Source organism: Plecotus auritus, assembly GCF_963455305.1.
Source record: "Plecotus auritus genome assembly, chromosome: 5".
Taxonomy (NCBI): Eukaryota; Metazoa; Chordata; class Mammalia; order Chiroptera; family Vespertilionidae; genus Plecotus; species Plecotus auritus.
The window spans coordinates 38,976,858-39,001,489 of NC_137776.1; the positions used below are offsets into that span (position 1 = coordinate 38,976,858).

A 24,632-nucleotide genomic window follows, 5' to 3' on the forward strand; every position below is an offset into this window, starting at 1 on the left:
GTTGCCAGAGCACATCCGCACTCTTGGCACCGGGCATGTGGCCAGTGGTCTGGCAAGGACCTGGCTATTCTTGGCAAAGCCATCAGTGCAACTCTGGAATTAGGATTACATGAACACTCTTGCTGTCTGCAGCCTGGCCACAGACCCTCAACATTGGGACATAGAAGAGTATCCCTTCTGTGGGCATCACTGACCACACAGGGAATTGGAGATGCCTCAGTAGGACCCCTGGGAGCCAGAGGGTGGGAGAGAACCCTATTCTACACGAGGACTGTATTGTCAGGAAAGCAGGAGCCACGTGTTACTGCAACAGTTTAATTCAGGGTACTGGAGGGCCCAGGGAACAGTAATTGCAGGAAGCAGCTACCACCCCTAATCCTGGGGGTGGGGGGGAGGGCAATGGAGGAAGCTGGAGTTTCTGGATCTGACAGCGTCAGGGAGGGGACTGATTAGGACTCTGCTCTGAGGGGGGGCTGGCCTCACAACTGATGGGGAATTGCTCTTAGGAGGGATTCAGCCACCTGGGGAGTGGGTGCTACCTGGCTGGTGGAGCAGAAGCTTAGGGAGGGGGTGCCCGTGGATCTGGGACTCAGACGTCTGGGGCGAGGGCGGCACCTCTGAGGCAATGGGGTGAGGCTGGGAACTGGCACGGGTGCCGCTGGGGTGAGGGCCATTACTGGGATGACAGAGGAACGTCCATCAGGCTCCTGCCCTGTCTCCGAGCTGCCGGCGGGCGGAGTCTATCTAGCAGGCCACACAGAGAGCTACTAGTGTAGGGGCAGGTGGGACCTGGAGGGGCTGGAGAAGGCTGAGGTCCAGCTGTGGCCTCTCGCAGCCCGGTCACGCCCAGCCCCTCTGCGGTCCCCTTACTCCAGTCCCAGGCCAGGGCCTCTGTCCAAGAAAATGTTCCCGCTGCTTGGCAGGCAGCTTTGGGAACTAGCTCGGGTTCTGCCTGCCCTTTGGCGGGAGGGGCCAGGACTCGGGGCTCCTGGAGAGTCTCCTGAGGGCCCGCAGTAGGAGGAGGGAGCGGGCAGTTTCCCTGTGGGGCCTGTCCGGCGGACTACGGTGGGGCCGGCCTCGGGGAGGGGGTGGGAGTGTGCCGAGACCCCTGCTGGGCGGTGCGGGAACGCGGGTCGAGGCTGGGGGTCCCCACAGTGAGGGGTGTGGACAGCGCCGTGCGCCTGGTCGCCGGGGGCTGCCCTCGGCCTGGGGGCGGGACCTACGGGAGAGGCGAGGCTTGAGGGAGCGGAGCGGGGCGGGGCCGGGAGGGCGGCAGTGCGCAGGCTCAGTCCTGCCTGCTCTGTCCACTGGCTCTGGTTGCTGGAGGACGGCGACGGCCGCTGCGGCCGGGACGGGGACGCGGACGTGAGTGCGCGCGCGCGCGGCCGCCAGGGGTCTGAGCGGAGGGGCCGCGGGCTTCGGGGCGGAGCGGCGACCGTGGTCGCGGATGGCGAGGACAGGGAGCGCAGGCGCCGTCTGCGGGCTCGACCCCGTGCGGGCTGCGTCCACCACGTGACCACGCAGGCTGCGCGCGCCTGGCGGTTCTCGCGGGAAGAGCCTGAGCTCGCTCCGTGTCCTTCCGAGCGCGAGGGCCCGAGGCGGTGCGGCTGGTCCTCTCCGCGCGGGCGGCACGCGGATGCCATCGTAGGGCACCGAGAGGCCGGCTCATTTCCCCAAGCCACGCAGCGGGCGAAAGCGCAGCCCCAGGCGCCGTTCAGGTGGTCTGAGCGCCAGGTGAGGGCAGGTAGCCACCTGTCACCTCTCATTGGTGCGGGGTCAGTGTGCGAACCGTCTCCACCACGTGGGCAGCCGGAGAAGCTCCCTCATCTGTCCCTTTTTTTTTTTATTCTGCACTTTTTAAACTTGTGGTAACATATACATAAGACATAAAGTTTACCATTTAGCCATTTTTAAGTGTACAGTTTCGTGCCGTCCGTCCCTTTCTTTGAATGCCTTGAATCCTGGTCTTGTTCTGAAGGAAGAGGGCTGAAAAGAGGCAAAGATCAGCCACCTAGGGATGGACAGCTGTGAGTCCTCAGGAGGGGCAGGGGGACCACACCCGGGGCAAGAACAAGGGCAGAGCTGCCACCGCTGGCCTCCTGTCCCCTGTCCCCTGCAGCCCGCCTCTCCCCGCGTCCTGTCCTCACTTTCCCAACTTTCGCCATTCCTTGGGCAATTACTTCCTTTTTAAAAAAATATATTTTTATTGATTTCAGAGAGGAAGGGAGAGGGAGAGAGAGAAACATCAGTGATGAGAGAGAATCATTGATCGGCTGCCTCCTGCACACCCTTTACTGGGGATCAAGCCCTCCCCTGGGCATGTGCCCTTGACCAGAATCGAACCTGGGACCCTTCAGTCCGCAGGCCGATGCTCTATTCACTGAGCCAAACCGGCTAGGGCAATTATTTCCTTTTCATGGCTCATAGTAGTCCAGGGTTACAGGTCCCATCACTTGCTTTGTAGGGCAAGAGCTATGGTGCCCCGTCTGGCTCCCAGGTGGCCTGTGTGGCTCTTCCAGTGGCGGGTAGCCTGCACTCCTGGAGCCTTCGTGCAACAGAGGACATGGGCAGGGGCATCCAGAACCCCCTCGTGGGGCAGACTTCGTGGGGTCGCGGGCATTAGCCCCCTGGTTCGCAGAGGCAGCTCCTCCACGTCCTCCCAGGCCCCTGAGGTGGTGCTGACCTGTGAGCGCTACCCTGTGCGGCGGCTGCCCTTCTCCACAGTGTCTGCGGAAGACCTGGCCACCTTTGAGCGCATCATCCCCAGGAGGGTCATCACAGACCCCGAGGAGCTGGAGGCTTCGAATGTGGACTGGCTGAGAACCATGCGAGGTGAGCAAGGACCCCACAAGCCTTTCTTATGCTGCAGAAAGCTGCCTAAGAGGTGACTTTAAAATGCTCTGAGGACAGAATTTACAGAAGTTTATTGGTGGTTGTCATGAGCACTCTGGCTGTGAGTATAATCTTTCCTATAAGTCACTCAATGTCCTGACTCCCAGATAATATCAGGGGTGCTTGATCGAGGCCACTTGGCCCTCGAGGTTCCCAACACCAACACAGGTGACTATGCTGTCCATTTAGCTTTTTTACTTGCAGTTTTAATCCAAATTACAAACACATCAGAACATATACACACAAATATTGGGGGTTAACAAATTGTTCTCCAGTCCAGGCTATTCACAGAGCAGTGTTTACTGGTCATTCGAAGTCACAGAGGCCTCAGTGTCTGGGGGTGGGTGAGGGGTGTATGTCTTGCAAGGAAGACAACTGAACTACCTTGAGGCAGCAAGGCCCCGAAATAATCAACAGTCACCAAGCCAGACACACGAGCTGTCAGCACGGTTCATTCACTGGAGGGCGAATAGCAAGTGTCAACTGTTCTTAGTTTCACTTTTATCCTTCTTGTTGAGGTGTCTCCCTTCATCTGCACTTGTTGGATTAGCTTGTGCTCTCTGAGATTAGCCCTCGAAATCCAAATCAAAATATTTGGCACAGTCCACGAAGATGCTTGGTCATCGTTATAACTTATACATGTGGGTTGCCTCCCTTTTGCTGGCAGCCCAGGACTTGGCTGTTGGCCTAGGTTTATACGTGTTCAGATGATAAGGTTCAGGCACAAGTTGGAGTTAGTTATTAACTCTGCTCTCCACAGAGGTGCATGACACCTTCACATTAAAGGACCAGACAGTCCCCTGGCTGCTCTGAGGAGGTCTGTGTGTTTACTGCTTGCTTCCTCTCAGCTCCTGTGTTGGCTCCTGGAGTCATTGTGACAAAGAACCATAGACGGGGCTGAAGAGAATAGAGATGGGTCCTGCCAATTCTGGAGGCAACAAGGCTGAGATCAGGTGTCTGCAGGACTGCACTCCCTCCCGAGACTCCAGGGAGGGTCCTTCCTTCCTCCCCCAACTTCTAGGGGACGTCCTTGGCTTGTGACAGTATCAGTCCAGTCTCTGCCTCTTTCATTACATGGGACCTAAGAAACGGCCAAACTTGTAGAGAATTTTTTTAAAAAAATATATTTTATTGATCTTTTACGGAGAGGAAGGGAGAGGGATAGAGAGTTAGAAACATCGATGAGAGAGATACATCGATCAGCTGCCTCCTGCACACTCCCCACAGGGTATGTGCCCGCAACCAAGATACATGCCCTTGACCGGAATCGAACCGGGGACCCTTGAGTCTGCAGGCCAACGCTCTATCCACTGAGCCAAACCAATTAGGGCTGTAGAGAATTTTTTTAAATTTATTTTTATTTTTAAAAATGGATTTCAGAGAGGAAGGGAGAGAGAGAGAGAGAGAGAGAGAAACATCAGTGATGAGAGAGAATCATTGATTGGCTGCCTCCTGCATGCCCCCTACTGGGGATCAAGCCCGCAACCCGGGCATGTGCCCTTGACTGGAATCAAACCTGGGACCCTTCAGTCCGTAGGCCAATGCTCTATCCACTGAGCCAAACCAGCTAGGCCTGTAGAGAATTTTTATAAGAGTTTATTTGAGCCAAACTGATGACATATACCGGGGAGCAAGATCTCAAATGCTCCAGAAAATAACAGTTTTGCAGTCTTCGTGCATTTGAAATTAAGGAGGGACCATAATGAAGATTACATGAGGGTAGGAAAAAGCAAGGTAGGGATTGCATTACAGCAGTGGTCAGCAAACTCATTAGTCAACAGAGCCAAATATCAACAGTACAACGATTGAAATTTCTTTCGAGAGCCAAATTTTTTAAGCTTAAACTTCTTCTAATGCCACTTCTTCAAAATAGACTCGCCCAGGCCGTGGTATTTTGTGAAAGAGCCACACTCAAAGGGCCAAAGAGACGCATATGGCTCGTGAGCCGCAGTTTGCTGACCACTGCATTACAGGATAGTTAAGATTAGTGCTCGCTTGAGGCTGCTTATGCTTATTTCAAAAGTGTGTTGATAAAAAAAAGTGTGTTGATGTAGATGCACAAAAACAATTGACAGGGCTTGCTTAAGGCAAAGGTAAACCTTTTACTAAAAAGTTATCTGCATGGGGCGTGACTTCCCAGTTAGGAATTTTTTTAAAAACTATTGATTTCAGAGAGGAATGGAGAGAGAGAAACATCAGTGATGAGAGAGAATCATTGTTTGGCTGCCCCCTGCACTTCCCACACTGGGGATCGAGCCCATAACCCGGGCATGTGCCGACAGAGAATCAAACTATGACCTCCTGGTTCATAGGTCGAAGCTCAAGCTCTGAGCCACACCCACTGGCCTGATCTCACAGCTTCGTGAAGAGTTACTGATGTAAGAGGAACATGCTGGGTGCTCCTCCTGCCTCTGCAGCCTCCACTCTTCTAGTCAGAGTTCTTTCAACAAAACAAAGGTACAGAAGGGGGGCAGTGGTTAGGGATGCCGACGGACTAGTTCAGGGGGCTCCCACCAGCCACATCTGGACCTCAAATCATGAATTGTAACCAGTGAATAAAAGAAAAATGAACCGATGAGTCCACACTGATAGATTGAATAGCTAAATAAATAAATACACGGGAGAGAAGGAAGGCCCCTCCTTACAGTACAAGGTCAGCTGTTCAATGAAGGATGGGTGAAAATCCCCATTTGGCAACTATCCTAAGAACTGCTTCAGGCAGGAAAATCAATAGATGCTAAAGTCCTGGGGTGAACTTGGAGGAGCAACAGGGTATCTACATAGTGTCAAGTGTCTGCCCACAAGATCCTTAGTAACTTGCAGTGGCGAAGCCAGGCAGGCGCCCCTCCCCTCACATCCGACCACCTTCACCATTACTGCAATCGGGCACCCTCTACCGGCCTCTGCACGTCCTCTCAGTGAGCAGACTGCTCTTGTCCTTGAGGTTGTGGGTGACCGTGGTTGTGCGCGTCATCTCACTAAGGAAGGAGAAAGTGATTTTGAAGAACCTTCCTTTTCCAGGGAGGTCCCCTTCCCATGTCTAACGCTCTTTTCTGTCTCAGGCTGTAGCAAGGTACTGCTGAAGCCCCGGACATCGGAGGAGGTGTCTCACATCCTCAGGTAAGAAGCCCTCCCTGTGGTACGTAAGTAGATTCCTCCTGAAGACACACAAACACAGACCCCAGGAAGCTGGCAGCCTGTGCAGAGCCAGGCCTCAAACCTCAGAACCTCAGAACCTTGGGTGCGGAGTGGGAGTGGTTGCAGACTCCAAGGAAATGGACCTTTTCTTGAAATATACCTTTTTTATTTTTTATATCAATAAACTATTATGTTTATTATAGGAAAATTGGAAAACATAGAAAATCATAAAGAAAAAAATGCAGCCGTGGCCAGTTTTTCTCAGTGGTGAGAGCATCGGCCCTCGGACCAAAGGGTTGCCTGTTCGATTCCTGGTCAAGGGCATGTATCTTGGTTGCAGGTTCCCCAGCGTTGGTAGAGGTGTGTACAGGAGGCAACCAATGGATGTGTCTCTCTCCCCCTCCTTATTTTCCTCCACTCCCTCTAGAAATCAGTGGAAACAATATCCTCAGGTGAGGATTAAAAAAAAAGAAAAGAAAAAAATGCAGCTATGGTTGGTGTGGCTCAGTGGTTAAGAATGTTGGCCTGTGCACTGAAATGTCGAGGGTCTGATTGCTGGTCAAGGGCATGTACCTGGGTTGCAGGTTCAATCCCCGTGTTTGGTGGTTGGGTCACATGTGGGAGGAAACAAATCAATGTGTCTCTCACATCAATGTTTTTCACTCCCCCGCTCCCTTTCTCTTCCTCTCTTCCCTTCCTTCCCTCCCTTCTATTCTCTCTAAAAATCAATGGAAAAAATATCCTTGGAAGAGGATTAACAACAACAACAAAAAAGCAAAAGTAACCATTAATTTCACTTCCAGAATTAACACTTGATGACATTTGATTTATGTAGTATCTTTTTTGCTGCATGTGGTTTTAAATGTTGTCACGTTGTATCTAAGACATTGTCATCTTTTTTTCCCTTCCCATTTGGCAAATCCATGGCCATTTCTTGGTGCAAATTATTCTTCCGTGCCATTTTTGACCCACCTCACAAGTGCCCTACATTTTACAGTCCCCCAAAGTTGCCAGATCACATCAAGGTGGTCTCGAGTTTCACATTATTACATATCATTGTCCATGTGTGCCTGCTGTCAGAATTCATCGCTAGAGACTGGCACCTCACAGGGTGGGTTTACTTGATGCACGTGGGCACACCTGTTGCTCCAAATCCTTTTCCATTGGATTGCCATTGCTGCTCTCAGATGTTGGTCCAGAGCATGTCTCACAGGATGGTGATGTGGGTGTGGGGAAGAGGGACCTGATACCTCTCCTGTGCTTGTCCCAGGTACTGTCATGAGAAGAACCTGGCCGTGAACACCCAGGGGGGCAACACGGGCCTGGTGGGGGGCAGTGTCCCTGTCTTTGATGAGATCATCCTGTCTACTGCCCTCATGAACCAGGTCATCAGCTTTCAGGACATATCTGGTGAGCCGGGCTGCCTGTTGGTGCCGTCCTCATCCTTGTCATCAGCTGGGGCTGGGCGGTAGGGGACCTGGGCCCTGGAAGGAAAGACCAGGTCTGTCCATGTCCGCCTTCTGGACATGTCCTCCCAGGGAGCGTTATTTAGTTGGTCACTTAGTGACATATTGTGGGCTTGAGGTGAAGGGGATGGGCTGTCACTGTGGCCCCTTTGGACTCTGACATTTTCTGGCCAGGACCACCTTTTGGGAGTGTGAGGTCACATAGCATGAAGGGGCTTCCTGCTCAGGATGCAGCAGCATCATGGTGTAGGTTTCTTGGGTGGGATGTGCGGGTTGGATCATTCTTTATGCTGGGGGCACCTGGGCACCATAGGGTGTTGAGCAGCATCCCTGGCTTCTACCCACTTGACACCTACAGCACCCCCAACCAAAAATGTGTTGTCACATGTGCCCTGGGGGGCAAATCACCCCTAGTTGAGGACCATTGCCTTATAACAACCCTCTCTTTTCTGCTCCCTTCCATAGGGCTGCATATATGCATGTATGCATACGTGTCTGAATACATGTGCATGCATGAGTGTACATGGGCACATGAGTGTACATGGGCATAATGAGCACACACATGCATGTGAATGTGTGCAGGTGTATATGTGTGCATGTGTGTTTCTTCTCATCTTTGCCTTACGAGTTTTCCTCTTTTTCACAGTGCTCACAGAGATAACTTCTTGGGGAGGGATGGGGCACAAGCTCCTTTTCTGGGCTCTGGGTTGGATGGTGAAGTGGCTGCTCCTTGGGGGTGGGGGAGTTCGCACCATAGGCTCTGCCTGAGTCACCCTGTGCTGAGAGCACCATGGCAGCTCTGCTTGCTCTGCAGGGATCCTGGTTTGCCAGGCAGGGTGCATTTTGGAGGAGCTGAGCCGGTATGTGGAGGAGCGGGAATTCATCATGCCCCTGGATCTGGGAGCGAAGGGCAGCTGCCACATCGGGGGTAACCTGGCAACCAACGCAGGTGGTCTGCGGTTTCTGAGATATGGCTCTCTGCGTGGGACTGTCCTGGGCCTGGAAGTGGTGAGCTGGAGCCATTGCTGTGTGTGCAAGTGCAGTCCCGCTCCCAGGGATACCCGGCCTGGCACTATGTGTCCAGGTGCCAGTTTCAGGGTTCTTCCAGCCTTTTCCCAGCTGTCAGTGTGCTCACAAGGCCTGTCAGCTCCACACCCTGTGCCTTCGGGTTAGCGTTCATTCCTCTTGCGAAGGCCCACAACTGTGTGGACACTGGGGTGGTGCCCAGGCTGCCCTCAGGCCCTAGGTGGTGCAGGTGATTGGGCTCCCATCATCCCACCCAGGCCGGGACCTGTGGGTTACACATAGCAGCTGCTCAGGGAGGTCCTGCTCTGGCTTCCCGAGGCACTGCTGCTGGGTCCGTGGCTTCTGGGTCCACGTGAGGTGCTTTCGGCCTCCTTCACCTCGAGCAGGTTCCCACGACCCAGCGACGTTCCACCAGTCAGCTTCCAGGTGGGCTGTGTGCAGAGAAGGAGCAAGGTTCTGTTGGCCTTTACTCACACCATCACTGGCTGCCCCTCCAGGGGCGTTGGAGTCCCTTTCCCTGAACCCTCACTGGCTCCTGCTTAGACACCTCATGGTTTTGTTTTTTTTTTAAAATATATTTTTATTGATTTTAGAGAGAGAGGGAGAAAGAGATAGAAACATCAATGATGAGAGAGAATCATTGACTGGCTGCCTCCAGCACACCCCCTTCTGGGGATCGAGCCCGCAACCTGGGCATGTGCCTTTGACCAGAATTGAATCTGGGAGCTTTCAGTCTGCAGGCAGATGCTCTATCCACTGAGCCAAACCAGGTAGGGCACACCTCATGGTTTTTTAAAGCTTGGAACCTTCTGTCCTGTTACCCAAGGGTGGACTGAACATAAATACACGCTGGACTTCCATCTGCTAATTCACAAAGGTTCAATAGCTTTGTTTTCTGGCTAGCTGCACATTATTGTGTTTTTTTTAAAAATACATTTTTATTGATTTCAGAGAGGAAGGGAGAGGGAAAGAGAAACATCAGTGATGAGAGAGAATCATTGATCAGCTGCCTCCTGCACTCTCCACACTGGGGATCGAGCCTGCAACCTGGGCATGTGCCCTGACTGGGAATCAAACCATGACCTTCTGGTTCATAGGTCGATGCTCAACCACTGAACTACGCTGGCTGGGCTGCACATTATTTTGATTGTAACTCACTTTGTCATATTTATGAGGTGTGTCCTGCTCCACCCTGTTGTGCCCCCAGGTGTGGGCCCTGCTCCATCTCCAGGTGTGGCTCTGCTTCTGGCCAGCTTCCTTTGAGAACTGGGCCCTGAGCCTCATGGTTGTGGGTGGGGGGATTTCACTCCAGCCAGGGAAGAAAAGTCCTTCCTTCAGCCTGATTGTCCCCACCCTGGGGCCCCTGCTTTCCTAGACACCTGTTTCTCTTCTCCCTTGCCAGGTGCTTGCCGATGGCACCATCCTGAACTGCCTCACCTCCCTGCGGAAGGACAACACGGGCTATGACCTGAAGCAGCTCTTCATCGGATCAGAGGGCACCCTGGGGGTCATTACTGCTGTGTCCATCTTGTGTCCACCCAAGCCCAGGGCTGTGAACGTGGCTTTCCTTGGTAGGTGGAGTGCCTGCCGCCCCCATGGTTTGAGAGAGCGGATGGACAGGGCCCTCACAGGACTCCCCATTTCTCCTACCTTCTCGCTCTTTCCGAAGGGATCCAGGACCTGGCCTTGGTGTTCAGTCAGGTCTGGAGTCATGCTTGCAGGTTCTGGACAGAGTAACCTCACTCTATAACAAAGTCGAGCTTCCTCAGCTCTCTCACCCACTTGTCATTTACGGAGCATATACCTAAGATTCTATGGGAAACATTGTCATTGGGCATAAGGCCAAGGATACTGATCTTCATTATGAGGGGTGATCAGATGGATGCCCTTCCCGGCACCTCAGCAAATGCACATGTGACATTTCCACCATAGAGGAACCGTCACCACCTGCCTCCCTTCCCAGCGGACTTGAACCACAACCTTACACCTGCTTCCCTCATCTGCTCCCACCTCATTTCTTGCCTTCATTCCATTGGGTAGGTGTGTGGTCCGTCTCCTCCTGTCCTCGGACAGGAGGGATGCAAACCACCAGTCTTCTAGAGGCTTCTGCAGGCCCCTAATGTACCAGTGCGGTCAGTCCGTGCATCAGTGTCTTCCCGCTGTGACAGGATTGTGGGGACATTAGCTGTTTCTTCCCCTCCTGACTTTAAACGTCCCCTCTTGTCTGGATTCTTGATCCCATTTGTCTTAATCTCTCAGATCATAATTATCATTATTTTATAAATGTGCCACTTTCCTTCCTCTGCATTCCTCCTTCATCAGACTTCCTGCTGGGCTCATCTTGTAAACACATCCTCGAGCATCCTTTGGGGAACACCCGCTGGCGATGAGTTCTCACTGTCAGTTTGTCTGAAAATGTCTTAATTTACACTCATCCTTGAGAGGCGCGATCATAGGCGTGCAGGTTCAGGTGGGCACTCGTTTCCTCTCCCACTGAAAATACTCCACTCTGGGTGGCCTCCACGGCTGCTCTGAAGAGGTCTGTCTCTTCCTTTCTTTGGACCTTTGGTCTTCGTGGTTTTCAGTGCGTTTCTCTAGGTCTCCCTGGCCGGGCGACTTGTCAGTTGCAGTATTGCCCATGTCCTTTACTCAACCTGTGATTACACATGTGGCATCGTTTGCCCTCCCGTCTCTCACCCTCTTCCATCCTTTCCATCCCGTTCACCGCCTGTGTGGCATTCCAGCTGTTCTTCGGATTTGTTCAGTTCACTAATGGGTCCTTTTGCTGGTGTCCCCATGTAGCCGCACCCTCAGTGCAGCTTCCGCAGGCCTCTACAGTCCCAGGCTCTTCTCTTTGGGACACTCTTCTCGACATCTCTGTGACCCCTGATCCCTGACCCCTTCCCCACTGCCATCCCAGCCCTTTCCACTTACAGCAGTCCACTCAGTCCCTTCTGCCTTCTAGCTGGAGGGTCAGCTCTCCCTGTCCTGGCACCACAGTGACCTCTCAGTGTTCTGTGAATATGTCTTGAGCGAGTCGCGAGGACACCGTGGGCAACCTTGGCGAGCCTTCTCTGTCTTCATCATCTTCGATACCTGTGATGTACTTGTTGGCTGACCGGTGGCATTTCCCTCGGCAGTGCTTCTGAAGCTCCGAGAGGCTGCCTCGCACGCCAGCTGGGAGTTGGGCTGGCAGGCTGCTTTACGGGGATCTGGGTGGGCTTGGGCGAGGCTCTGGGCTGGCGTGTTCCTGAGGTTCTGTGCCCTGTGCAGGTTGCCCAGGGTTTGCTGAGGTTTTGCAGACTTTCAGCACTTGCAAGAGGATGTTGGGGGAGATCCTGTCTGCGTATGAGTTCATGGATGCTGAGTGCATGCAGCTGGTCAGGCAACACCTCCACCTCGCCAGCCCAGTGCAAGGTACTGACCCCACCCACCTGCCGCTCCTTTTAGGCTGTCTGCACAGGATGGCTCAGGCTGTCAGGCCATGCTGTGCGAGAGGGGGTGGGAAGGAGGTTACTGGCCCCTCTGCAGTTGTGGTGTCACCACTATTGGATGAGCACAGGATTCTCATTTACTTTTGTTTTAAATGTGCCCTCGGTTAGTTCACTGAATGCAGTCCATTGGGGCATAGCTTTGGGATCTTCAAAACAACCAAGCGCACTTATCAGAAATGTTGTCCAGTCTCCAGAACCAAGAGATATGCCTTTCCATGACACGCTTACCCTCCGACCTCAGCGAGCAAGTCACAGGTGCTGGGTGTGACTCAGATAGGGTTTTGAAAGGCAATTTGCATTATGAATCTAAAAATATTTAGCTGGAGGTCTTGGTGATTTTATATCTGAGATCCATCCTAAAGAAATCGTTATTGTCTTAGTTGCCCTAATAGAACCCCACAGACTGGGTGGCTTAAACAAAAGAAATTTATTTCTCACGGTTCTGGAGGGTTGATTCCGGGTGAGCCCCACTTCCTGGCATGCAGGTGGCCACCTTCTCACTGTGTCCTCACATGGTGGCCAGAGAGAGAGCTCTGGTGACTCCTCCTCCTCTTAGGAGGGCACCAGCTCTACGGGATCAGAGCCCCGCCCTCTGACCTCATTAACTTTCTTAAAGGCCTGATCTCCAAATGGTTACATTGGGGTTGGGTTAGGACTTCGCCATGGGAATTTGGGGGTGAGGTGACGACGACACAATTCAGTGCATACAATTATAAATATGGAAAGACTCCAATTTTGAATGAGATGCTACTTTTAGTATAAAGTAGGAAACAACATAAATGCCCAGTGGTGAAGAAATAAGACATATACAACCTTTGGAAAGATGGTGGGCCCCTGGGTGAAGGGCGCGTCTCCCTCGGTTGGTAAGAGTGCCTCCTACAATGAGGGCTTCCCAGTGTCACCTGGGTTGTTCCTGTGTTTCCAGTGAGTGTGGTTTGTTATAGTGAAAGATCTGTTTTTAAACTGCCTGGATTTTAGCCTCAGCAGAGCTCCTGCCCTGCTGGCCCCTGCTCTGCAGGCTCCTGGGCCCAGAGCTTCCTGACTCAGCCTGACCGCCCTGCCTCTGCCCATCTTGCCTTCTGCCCTCTCCAGAAAGTCCGTTCTATGTTTTGGTCGAGACCTCAGGCTCCAGAGTGGAGCATGATGCTGAGAAGCTGAGCAGCTTCCTGGAACATGCATTGGGCTCCGGCCTGGTGACTGACGGGACCCTGGCCACCGACCAGAGGAAAATCAAGGTGTGTGTGTGCTGGCAGCCCTCGTCCTCTGCCCATCACGGCTCAGCTGGGCCATGTGGAAGGCCCTGTGTCCACTGTGAGTGTGGCTGGTGGCTGGACCTGAGTGGCTGTTCCAGCTTTGGTAGGAGAACCTCTTTGGAAGCGCATTCTTGGTGTCTGGGTATTTCAGCAGTGTTTTAAACAGTGGCATAAAACTGCGTGGGCTGTGGGAGGGTTAGTGCGATGCTGAGCCAGTTGTGGGGGTGAGACGTTTCCCTAAAGATGACTCGGCAACAAGAGTGACTTGGTCTCTGAGGCCAAAGGAAGGAAGTGGGGGGGCCTGGCACTGGGAGGCCATTATCACCATGGGGGGGGAGGGGGGCAGGCTAGGGCAGGGAAGCCATCATCACCATGGCGGGGGGAGGGGGGCAGGCTAGGGCAGGGGAGCCATCATCACCATGGGGGGGGGCGCGGCTAGGGCAGGGGAGCCATCGTCACCATGGGGGGGCGGCTAGGGCAGGGGAGCCATTGTCACCATGGGGGGTGGGCTAGGGCAGGGGAGCCATCGTCACCATGGGGGGAGGTAAGGGCCGGAGCAGGGAAGCCATCCTCAACAGCACAGGGCCTTTGTCCCCTTCCCGCTCCATGGTCCCCTGAGCTGCAGTGTGGAGAGTGGCCAGCAGGGGACAGGAAGTCCACAGGACAGTGGCAGGAATGGGAGCCGGGTGGGTCTGATTTCGGGTGAGTGGGATCTCGTTTTCTTTTCTTTCTTTTTTGTTGTTAATCCTCACCAGAGGATATTTTTTCCATTGATTATAAGAGAGAGTGGAAAGGAGGGGCGAGGGGAGAGAGAGAAAGAGAGGAGAGAGATCTGTGTGAGAGAGACACATGGATTGGTTGCCTCCTGCACACACTGACCAGGGCCAGGGATCAAACCTGCAACCCAGGTACGTGCCCTTGACCGGGAATCAAACCTGAGACCCTCTGGTGCTCAGGCTGACGCTCTAACCATGGAGCAACACTGGCCAGGGCTCATTGTCTCCTAGTGGCTGGCTATTGACTCTATTTCTCTACTTTATAATTAAACCCTTTTCTCTACAGTTACTTTTATGTTAGTTAGATATTATACGTAAGGAGTTACAGCAATACCTGACCCAGGCCCCTGTTGAGCGCAGTGAGTGGGCAGCCTGAGCTGCCGCTCTGCCCACAAGTGCCCTACCTCCCTGTCCCCGGCCCAGTCAGAGCCGCCTCCATTGGTCTTGCTGCAGAAGATAGGACAGACACCACTGTGCTCCAGGGGGAGCAGGTCACATGAGCCTGGGGGGGACCCTCCCTCAGAGGGTGACTGCTATCCCATTGCGGGAGGCAGGAATACGCTGGTCCTGGCCTGGCAGATTGCTGGCTCCACAGCCCTGTTCTCAGATGGTGGTGGGGGTGGGCTGGGCCGGCTTTCCTCCCAGGTGGGCAGAAGTTGGGGGGGCATCCAGACGGGGAGATGGCTAAGTGTAGGGGCTGGGAAGGGGCATTGAGCAAAGGTGGGATGGAGGGGACGCCCCAGGAGGCCTGTGCAGAACATCCCTGAGCTGGTGGGACAGAACAGGGTGGGCAGGGAGAGCAGTCTTGTGGCCGTGCACTGGCAATGATCGTGAATGGAGGTGAGCAGAGCCTGCAGGCAGCAGTGTGGGCATGACAGCTGTGCAGCAAGTGAGGTTTGATCCCGGCCCTGGTCAGAGTGTGTCTGGGAGGCAACCAAAAAATATCCTCTGGGGTCCCTGTGGCTCCGGCATCTCTGCGGGGATGTCACTGGGCTCTGGGTGTGTGAGGGGCCAGGCCAGTAGGACCTGCTGATAGTCAGGGCACGGATGACCTGTGGGGCTATAACAATCGATGAGAGAATTGGGGAAATCTTATTTTTAGAGGTGCTCATGGTACTGTGCTTATGTTAAAAACAAAAGGAGCGTCCTTACCTAGTAGAAATTTCTCGGTGATGTTTCCTGAGATGGTGGGGTGTGTGGGGGCAGAGCCCAGGTGGGACAGTAGGGCCCAGTGGTGGCACAGCACACTGTCTCTGCTCCCTCATGATGGCTTCAGATGCCCACAGTGACAAGTTAACTGAACAAGTAAAGCACAGCTGGGTTTGTGTGGAAGGGCAGCACTGCTGTAACAAGCTCCCCTAGACCCCTCCCCTAGCCCTGCACCCCCCACTGTCCCTGCGCCAGCCACCAGCATCCCTGTCCCACCCATGCCCCATGTGTCCCCAGGCAGCCCAGGGCCCATCCTTGGGGGCCTTCCCAGCCCCTCGCCTTCAGGCAGCCCCGACTAGCCATGCCCACCCTATCACCCAGACCTACAGGACATGCCTATAGTGCCATTGCCCGTCCCCTTCAGAAGGGGGCTCAGTGCCTCAGTCGCTGGCACTCAGTGCAGTCGTGGGGCTGCATCTGGGACCTTGTCGAGTATGGAAGCCCCATGCCTGCCACACAGAGCAGTGTCCCCCCAAGGCAGCTGCCGTTGTCATGCCCATCACTGTAGACACCCATTGCAGTCAAGTGTGGACTTTGCCTGTTTCTTCCTGTCCCCCCAGATGCTGTGGGCCCTGCGGGAGAGGATCACGGAGGCGCTGACCCGGGACGGTTATGTGTACAAGTATGACGTTTCTTTGCCCGTGGACAGGCTCTACGACCTTGTGACCGACCTGCGTGCCCGCCTTGGCTCGCAGGCCAAGCACGTGGTGGGCTATGGCCACCTGGGTGAGCAGAGCTGGGCAGGTGGACCGTGGTTAACTATGGGCTAGCTCAGCGCCACGTCCATGCTCTGAACAGTGATGGAGAAAACCTGGGGTTGAGAGATTCCTAACCATTTTTCTGAGTCTTTTAGGTGTTTGGGGGAAGAGTGACACTGGCCGTGGGGAGCTCCTTGGAGCGCAGTAGGGCATGGGCCCGAACCAAGAGTCTGAGCAGGTCTGAGATCCCTGACCACACCGCATCACACTGTCTCATGTGGGCTGGAGGTCCCCAGGGAGGGCAGCAGTGACTCTGGTTAGGGGACAGCACAGGACAGTTGTGGGACTCGAGTCGGTGTGAAGCGTCAGGAAGGATTGGTAACTTCGGCTACATGGAAAGTGAATAATCCTATTCCTAAAACAACCTTCAGGGGAAAGATGGCTGGCAAAGCTTGGATCTCACAACTCTAGTGTTTGGGGAGGTGGGCACAGGGTCACAGGACTAATGTGAAGGAAGCTGTTGTCCCCTGAGAATTTGGACTCCAGAGTGGGTGAGTCCTCTTCTGGGGAGAGCAACTCTAACCTGTCGTGGTCACAGTGGACTGAGGGTTCTCCCTCTGTGAAATCAGGAGCGAATGTTGGGTTTGTTGGTGCTTCTCCTGTAATAGTCAGGGATCAAAGGACATTAAGCCCTCCTGACTGATGGGGCCATATTCCTAGGATGGGCTTGCTTGGCGATGGTCCTTCCGGTATCTCGACTCCATTTATTTAATTCTACATGGGATATTTTTAGGGTGATGTTGCCCTGTCAGGATCCTTGGTTCTGTCTGGGTTGATGTTGGGGTAGTGGCCCCTTTCCCATCTCTGGAAGTCGTGCACGGTCGAGTTTTCTCCTCAAGTGTTTGGAGAACTTGCCAATGAAGATAAGTGGCCAGAAGTTAGTGTTTGGGGGGCAACTGCAGATCAGTTTCCTGAATGTCTGCAGGTTATTCCAGCTTGCCTTTTCTTCTGAACTGGTCCTGACAGTTTTTCTTTCTAAGAATTTGTCCATTTCTTCTAGAATTTCAAATATATTGGCATAACAGTGTTCATGATATTCTCATGTTTCCTTGCATGATATCAGCATGGTTGGGGAAGTACTCAGCCAGGACAGTAGCTGTCACTCAGCCACAGTGACTCCGGTCCATGTGTCATCGTAAGCAAAGTGTGGCTTCCCTTCAGACTTCAGTGTGAGGGCCGAGTGTCCATGCATGTGATGCTTGGAGGCCACTTGCTGGGACTCTGTTTCCTGGTCTCTCTGCTTCTGGCATGCCCCTGCCCTGTCCTTCTGCAGCCCTGACCTCAGCCCCAGGCTCCCAGAAGGCCTGGCGGAGGGTGGCTCCAAGTCAATGGCTCTGGGGCAGGTCCGCCTCAGCAGCTAGAGGTGCCCCAGCATTTGTGCGGAAGTCCCACAGTTGTTGTTTTTTATTTTTGTATATTTTTATTGATTTCAGAGAGGAAGGGAGAGGGAGAGAGAGAAACATCAATGATGAGAGAATCATTGATCACCTGCCTCCTGCATGCCCCCTACTGGGGATCAAGTTCGCAAACCCAGGCATGTGCCCTTGACTGGAATAGAACCTGGGACCCTTCAGTCCGCAGACTGATGCTCTATCTACTGAGCCAAGCCAAACTGGTTAGGGCTGTCCCACAGTTGTTTTTTTTTTTTTTTTAATATATTTTATTGATATTTTACAGAGAGGAAGGGAGAGGGATAGAGAGCTAGAAACATCGATGAGAGAGAAACATCGATCAGCTGCCTCTTGCACACCTCCTACTGGGGATGTGCCCGCAACCAAGGTACATGCCCTTGACCGGAATCGAACCCGGGACCCCTCAGTCCGCAGGCCGACGCTCTATCCACTGAGCAAAACCGGTTTCGGCTGTCCCACAGTTTTGATGGCACTTTCATTATCTTTAGTTATAAATATTTGTTCATCTCTATTGACATTTCTTCTTTGACCCATGGGTTAGGCAGAAATGTGTGTGTTTTTTTTCTTTTTTTCAGAAATGTGTTTTTAAATTCACAAACATATGGGAATTTTCTAGCTATTTTAAAAATTGTTGACTTTCTTTTAATTTCACTGAAGCCAGAGAACTGGGCCTGTGTCACACTGAAACGAGTCAGCGGCCCAGTGGGTCCGTGTGTGGTCTGATTCCACAGCTGTGATGACTACTTGGAGAGAGCTGCCCTCTGAAGTCCTGGAGCTGTGTTTGTACAGATCCACAGAGAAGTGCTCACGTGGAGTTTAATCCTCCACATCCTGCTGGCTGTCAGAGCATCAGTCCCCGGGTGACAGGATAATCTGTCTCTCTTTATAGCTGCCAGTTTGGAAGATAGATTAGAACTATCCTTTCATTCTGCTAAATGAATCTTTTTATCTTCAGAGTTTCGTTTGCCATGAAGCCTCCTTTGTTTGATGTTCTACAGGAGCATTAGCTTTTCTCTATTTGCCTGACGTACTGGTTTTCCTCCTGTGACTTTCAGCTGTTTTCTGTCCATGACTTAAGGAGGTGTCTTGAAGATAACATGGAGCTGGGGTTTCTTCTTCATCATTGGCCAGTCATTGTCTTTAAACTAAAGCGTTTGGTTTGTGTTGGGCAGGGAAGGCTCAACTTCTCCCCTACCCTCCTAGAGTCTTTGGGGCCCTGGAAATAAGACCCATAAGACACAGAGTACAAGACATAAACAAATTCACTAACAGATGCATCTCACACACACAAAGGGCTCAGCGATGAGGAGCTCAAAGGGAGTTCAGGAGACGGGCATCTCATCAGAGAAGTCACAGAGGAAGGATGAGGACTTGCAGCTTCTCAGGCAGCAAACCGTGGGAAGGTCAATAACTACCTGGGGAAATGGACCACCAGCTGTTACGTGAATTCCTCTCCTGTGTCTCAGGCTAATCAGGGTCCAGCATTTCTGACAATGATCTCCGTCCTTCCTGGTAGAGGGGGGGACAACGGGGACACCTTTACACGGATGTCCTGCTTTAGGTGAAAGGCGGGCCAGATTATCACCTGCCTGTTCATACACTGTTTCTGGAGTAGATCACAGTCTAGCCTTGTGTTTCAGCCCGCGTGGCCATGCTGTTGCTGGTTTTTGTGTGGTCAGTGTTGGTCCAGACCTGGGCAAACCTCTATCCTGCTTTGTCTGCTTTCATAGCCTCTGTCTGGGTCTCATCTTTTAGAATTTCCTACTAGGGACGTAGGTGACACAACATCTCAGATTTTATTTGCCTGAAAAGGTATTGATTTTGTTTTGAAACGGATTTCAGCAATTTGGGTTTGACAGGTTCTTTTCTCTCTGCAGCATGAGGTGTCACTGGGAATTTAGCTGCCAGGGCAGGTGTCCCATAAAGGAATCTGTTTTTCCTTTCTTTCTGCTTTTATGACCTTGTGTCCTCTGGTTCATCTGGGTAACAGCGTGTGTCCTGCCGGGTCTGCCCTTGTGTCTTAAAATGCTGTTCTCCCTCATCCTGCTTCCCCAGCTCTGTTTCTGGAACTGCAGCCCAGTGCTCGAGGTCTCCTCCGCCATCACTGATGGCAGGTTCCTGTGATGTGGGCCTCAGTTCTTGCTACATTCAGAGCATTTTGCCATCTTGCAGGTCACGAGTCTCGCTTTGCTGTGTGCTGTGTCCTGTTAAACCTGTTCACTGAGTCGTGTGCTTCAGCCATTACACTATTTTTTCTAATGAGTTTTTTAAAAAAAAATATATTTTATTGATTCTTTACAGAGAGGAAGGGAGAGGGAGAGAGAGTTAGAAACATCGATGAGAGAAAAACATCAATCAGCTGCCTCCTGCACACCCCCTACTGGGGATGTGCCTGCAACCAAGGTACATGCCCTTGACCGGAATCGAACCTGGGATCCTTGAGTCCGCAGGCCGACGCTCTATCCACTGAGCCAAACCGGTTAGGGTTCTAATGAATTTTTACTGATTTTTTTTTTTAGACAGAAAGGAAGGGAGAGGGATAGAGAAATAGAAACATCAGTGAGAGAGAAGTATCAATTGGCCGCCTCCCACACACCCACACACCCACACTGGGGGGTTGAGCCCGGCACTCAGGCATGTGTCCTGACCGGTAATCAAACCTTGACCTCTTGGTGCATGAGATGATGCTCAACCAACGGAGCCACACCAGCCGGGCAGTTTTTGTATTTTTTAATCTCTTATTTCTTTAAATATATGGTATATTTACGTTCTGTTTCTGGAAAAGGCCGGATGGCGAGTCTCTGTGGTCTGATTCTGCTGCTCTGGCTCTTGGTGGCTTTGTTTTGTGTGGATGTAATTTGTGGCCTGGGCTCATATGTCTTAGTCCTTTGCCTGTGGAAACGTTGAGGCCAGGGTTGGAGTTGATTTGCTCGTTTGTGCAGGGGGTGGGTGCAGACCTAGGCTGCCCAGCCTGGAACCTCCCAAATGTTCTGAGCTCAGTGTCTGTGGACCACCAGGTAGTGTGAACTTGGGTTGTAAACTCTGCTCTGGTTGATGGTTGTGAATATCCAGGTGTTAGTGGTGGTGGGTCTCCTCCCACACACAGTTCCCTGGGCAAAGAAAGCCCGTTCTGGCATTTTCAGTTGCCTTTGCCCTGTGTGTGTCAGTGGGGACCATTTTTGGTTAGAGGGGGTCCCTGCTGTGCACTCCACATTTGAAACACCCTCATGGAGGGAGGGGGTATAAAAAGCTCAAGGTCACTGGATCAGAGGCCACATGCCTGCCCCCCATTGCCCGCTGTGTTGCCCTAGGTTTGCTGTGCTTTTTCCTGCCTCTGGGAGCCCCTTCCTCTGGCCTCCAAGGCTCCCTGCCCCTCAGGATGGATAGCAACCCTCAGTGGGCCTGGCCCACTGTCTGCTCAACCCCTCTACTTTCCTGACTGCTGACTATGGCCATGGGGCCTCTTCTCTGTATGTTTGCACTGGCTCCAGGGCGTGCTGGTCATATCCAATGCTTCCTGGGTGTTACCTCCCAGGACTCCCAGGGCCAGCACAATTCCTGCCCCCCAGACTCCCTGCAGGCCCCCCCCATCAATTTCTGCTCTCATGATCCCACTGGGTACAGGCACACCCTAGGCTCCCTACAGCCAGCTCACAGCCCCCGCCAGCACATGGATTGTATTGATTTGGGTTAATCTCATGTCTCTTGTCGTTGCTTTGGGACCCCTGAGAGAGGGTGCATGTGTGCGGTGAGCCCAGCTATCCCTAGGGCCAGAGTCAGCATGTGTTTGGACAGTTCTGGAAAGCTAGGGCCCAAGGGATCTCATTGAGAGCAACATGGAGCCAAGTGGACCTGAGAGGAGGCAGGTGGGGATCCAGGACTTTGTTTGTGGTGGGTGTTGGCTGGGCAGCCTCAGAGGAGGCATCCCGGGGGTGGGGGCGGCCCCCATGGTGTTCTTGGAGGTGTCTGGTGGGGATGGGATCATACTGGGCATTGTTGGAGATGTGAGTCTGGTGACAGCCACCAGTGTGATCAGATTCCAGGGCTCTCAGTTGGGAGCCCATGGAAGATAATGAGCTGATGGAGGAAGGAGCAGGTCGGGGAGAACTGGCAAGAGAAGTGAGCAAAAGCCAAGGGAGCTGGGCCCCCCTGAAGAGGCTGCTTCTGCCACTGCAGGTCAGTGGCTGGTGACTTGAAGGGCTGGAACCAGACAGGGCGGAAGGGCCTCTTTGGGAGGGGCTTAAGAGGTGGAGAGGACAGGGCTCCTGGGGGCCCTGCCCATCCTGACCCATGGTTCCCTATCCCTCCAGGGGATGGCAACCTGCACCTCAACGTAACAGCAGAGGCCTTCAGCCCGTCGCTGCTGGGTGACCTGGAGCCGTACGTGTACGAGTGGACAGCGGGGCAGCGGGGCAGTGTCAGTGCAGAGCACGGTGTCGGTTTCAAGAAGCAGAGTGTCCTTGGCTACAGCAAGCCGCCTGAGGCCCTGCAGCTCATGCAGCAGCTCAAGACCCTCCTGGACCCCCAGGGCATCCTGAACCCCTACAAGACATTGCCCACCCGGGCCTGACAAGGCAACGGGGTCAGCAGGAGTGGCCTTGGTCCAGTCCTAGTTTTGTCCATTGGGATGGGTGCACAGGGCTGGCGTGGGCTCAGGCCTCCATCCCATGGAGCCCCCTGGTTGGAGGGGTTGGGAGCTGGCTCTGAGGATCTGGGACTTACTCTAGGGCAGGATTCCTCTGGTGGCTCCACAGGTTACGTTGTGTGAGCAGAGAGGAGAGAGCGGCTTCGTGCTGCCCTGGTCACTCTGCCTGGCCTATAAGTAGACACCTCATGTCCCTGCACAGGTAGGGAGTGGGGTCTCCTGCTGGCACGTCCTGGATGGGCCCATGTATGAACAGTTCTGCCCACTCAGAAATAGACCAGGTAGCACCAGCCTTGCTTGAGAGCCGAAGCCCTGGGAGGAGCATTGTGGTCCTGCCCCCCTCCTCCCCCGACCCCTGGCCCAGGCTGTGCAAGCCACTCGGTCGGGGCAGTGGTGATCAACTCCATGTGAACAGCCACCAGAGCCTGGTTCACCAGGTGCTTTACCGGGACGTGGAATGGGTGACTGCTGGGCCCTGGAATGTATCCTTTCCCTTGACAGTTGTCAGAGCTCAGGCGTTGGTTTCTCACACTTGGCGGTCTACTGTGATGAGTCCACGCAGATGGGCCGTGCTGCAGTGAAGCCCCCTCAGGCACACGTACTAGTGCACGCTCACTACACACAGCCCTCTTGTGTTCCTGCTTTTTCAGTGACTCTAACTCGGTTGTCCCTGCTGACCTGGGGCCCCGGGCAGCTGCTAAGGCTGTGGAGACAGTCTGGGAAGTGGGGCACGTTTTCTCCTTCTGGCTGTCATGAACTTCCAGTAAAAATGGAATTATTCAGGACACTTTCCTTGCTTTTGTTACTAGAGAAATAATCTAAAAGCCCGTGGTGAAGTGCCCTAAGCACCGAATACTGGGGGCTGCCAGAGAGACCGGGCCTGACCACCTCTGGGGGTGGCTGCCCCTCCCTAGACCCTGTCCTGCCCGAATCCCGGCCCCTGCCCCACCCTGAGGCTTAGAGCCCTGTCTCATGGGGCCCCCGAGGCTTAGGTTCAGGTGGTTTTCCGTTCATGTATGCAGTGACTTTCAATAATAGTTTTGTGACTAAGCAGGTTCATTTTGGAGAATTCAAATAATGCATGAAATATTAAAAAGCTAAGAATTTTGAGGCATTTTCTGCTAGAGTAGCAGCAGGGCTTTGCAAAAGTGGCCCACAGATTCTGGGAGCAAGTGTTGGAGGATCCTCCATTTCCCTGGGATACAAGCTGGTTCCCAAAATGTCAAAATGTGAAGTGCTCTGCAGTTCACTCCTGGGGTCGCCCTACAGAATCCACCTGTGCACAGGGATGTACATGTATGCAAGAAGAGGGGAGAAGGGGACAGCCACCTGCTCCCAAGAGAGAACATTGGCTTGAGGAAGCTGGTTGCACACAGAACCTTCCGGTGTGTTGAGACTGTAGCTGGGCTCACTTTGGGGAGGGCGCCTGGCTGTCGGGGTAGGAAGATTATTTTTTGTAATTTTTGGATGCCTTGTACTTTTTTTTTGGCTAAGTGCATGTACACTTTAGAAACAAAACAGGACAAACCAGGTGACAAGCTGATTCAGAGATCCGGGTCAGGGGAGCCAGCTGCCTCCTGCATGCCCTCCCTCCCCCCACCCCCCCGCAGGGGATGAAGCCTGAAACCTGGGCCCAGGCATGTGCTTTGACCAGAAATCTGACCGGCCGGGCAGAGGCATCTTATCTGTTTACAGCCTTGTTTCATCCTTCAGTTTCCCCAGGTCTGTAAGAAAACTTATCTATGCTTAGTAGGGTGAATAATTATAAAACAGCTGTGACTATGTTAATACGTGCCCTCCCCACTATCCTTTGCACACACCCAGAAAAACCTGTTGGAACCAACAGGAAAATCTGACTAAAGGGCTGGACGCTGCTGCAGACCCGCTGGGCCAAGGCCGCATGCCCTTGTGCCCTTGGGGAACTCACTCCCTGTGGCCCTGAATGTCACCAAAGCTGGTGGAGTGCCCATCAAAGCAGAGCGCACCGTCCAGGCCACACCGCACACAAGCACATGGAAAGGAAGCCAAGCAGTCTGGAATGTCTGCAAAGCAAAACCTGCCTTCCAGTCCTCGAGCCCTGAACCCCAGGGCCCACGCCCTGGACCCTGAGCCTCTGGGGGTGGAGGGACAACTCCCCTCCGGAAGCCGCTCCCACCAGGAGGGGCTTCTGTTGAGGACAATCTCAACAATCTTGAATGTGTGGAGCGGTGGCCATTGTGTTTGGATGAGGAAAAGCTTACGATTTTTGCTTTAAAACCTCTAAACTGCAATGTGAGAAGAGGTTATGTAAGGGGCCCCCGGGGAGGCATCCGCCTGGAGGGGCCCAGGAAGTGGTGAGGAAGCCCCAGCCAGAGGGCGAGCGAAGGAGAGGGTGATTCAGTGGTCTCAGCTCCAGGAGCAGGGTGGGGGAGTCGTGGGGGTGGGGCAAGGAGTCTGCCCCTCAACCTCGGGATGTGGCTGGGGGTGGGCAGCCCCCGCAGGTCTACAGGGAGCAGTCTCTGAGGATAGCAGTCTTCCTGTTTGCTCAGGACTTGCAGTGTTACATGATTGTGGGCCTAGAGGG

General features: G+C 53.4%; 1 protein-coding gene across 2 annotated transcripts; it reads left to right on the forward strand.

Annotated features, from left to right (window-relative positions):
- The first annotated feature begins 1,247 nt into the window (after positions 1–1,247).
- D2HGDH (D-2-hydroxyglutarate dehydrogenase) lies at positions 1,248–22,855 on the forward strand. Of its 2 annotated transcripts, none has more exons than XM_080669368.1 (10): positions 1,248–1,365; positions 2,465–2,832; positions 5,955–6,012; positions 7,301–7,440; positions 8,311–8,504; positions 9,925–10,093; positions 11,796–11,939; positions 13,109–13,251; positions 15,815–15,980; positions 21,735–22,855. In XM_080669368.1, exons 2-10 carry the CDS (start codon positions 2,475–2,477, stop codon positions 21,992–21,994), a joined length of 1,632 nt encoding a protein of 543 aa, XP_080525494.1. In that variant the 5' UTR covers positions 1,248–1,365; positions 2,465–2,474; the 3' UTR covers positions 21,995–22,855. The 2 variants fall into 2 exon arrangements, with proteins under 2 accessions (XP_080525494.1, XP_080525493.1); XM_080669367.1 differs by lacking the exon at positions 1,248–1,365 and adding an exon at positions 1,376–1,734.
- Positions 22,856–24,632: the final 1,777 nt, after the last annotated feature.

Excerpts from the sequence above, each read along its gene's own strand:
- D2HGDH (XM_080669368.1), top strand. The coding sequence starts at position 2,475 with ATGGTGCCCCGTCTGGCTCCCAGGTGGCCTGTGTGGCTCTTCCAGTGG. Across the intron at positions 11,940-13,108 it reads CCTCGCCAGCCCAGTGCAAG|AAAGTCCGTTCTATGTTTTG; the intron begins GTACTGACCCCA and ends TGCCCTCTCCAG. Across the intron at positions 15,981-21,734 it reads GGTGGGCTATGGCCACCTGG|GGGATGGCAACCTGCACCTC; the intron begins GTGAGCAGAGCT and ends CTATCCCTCCAG.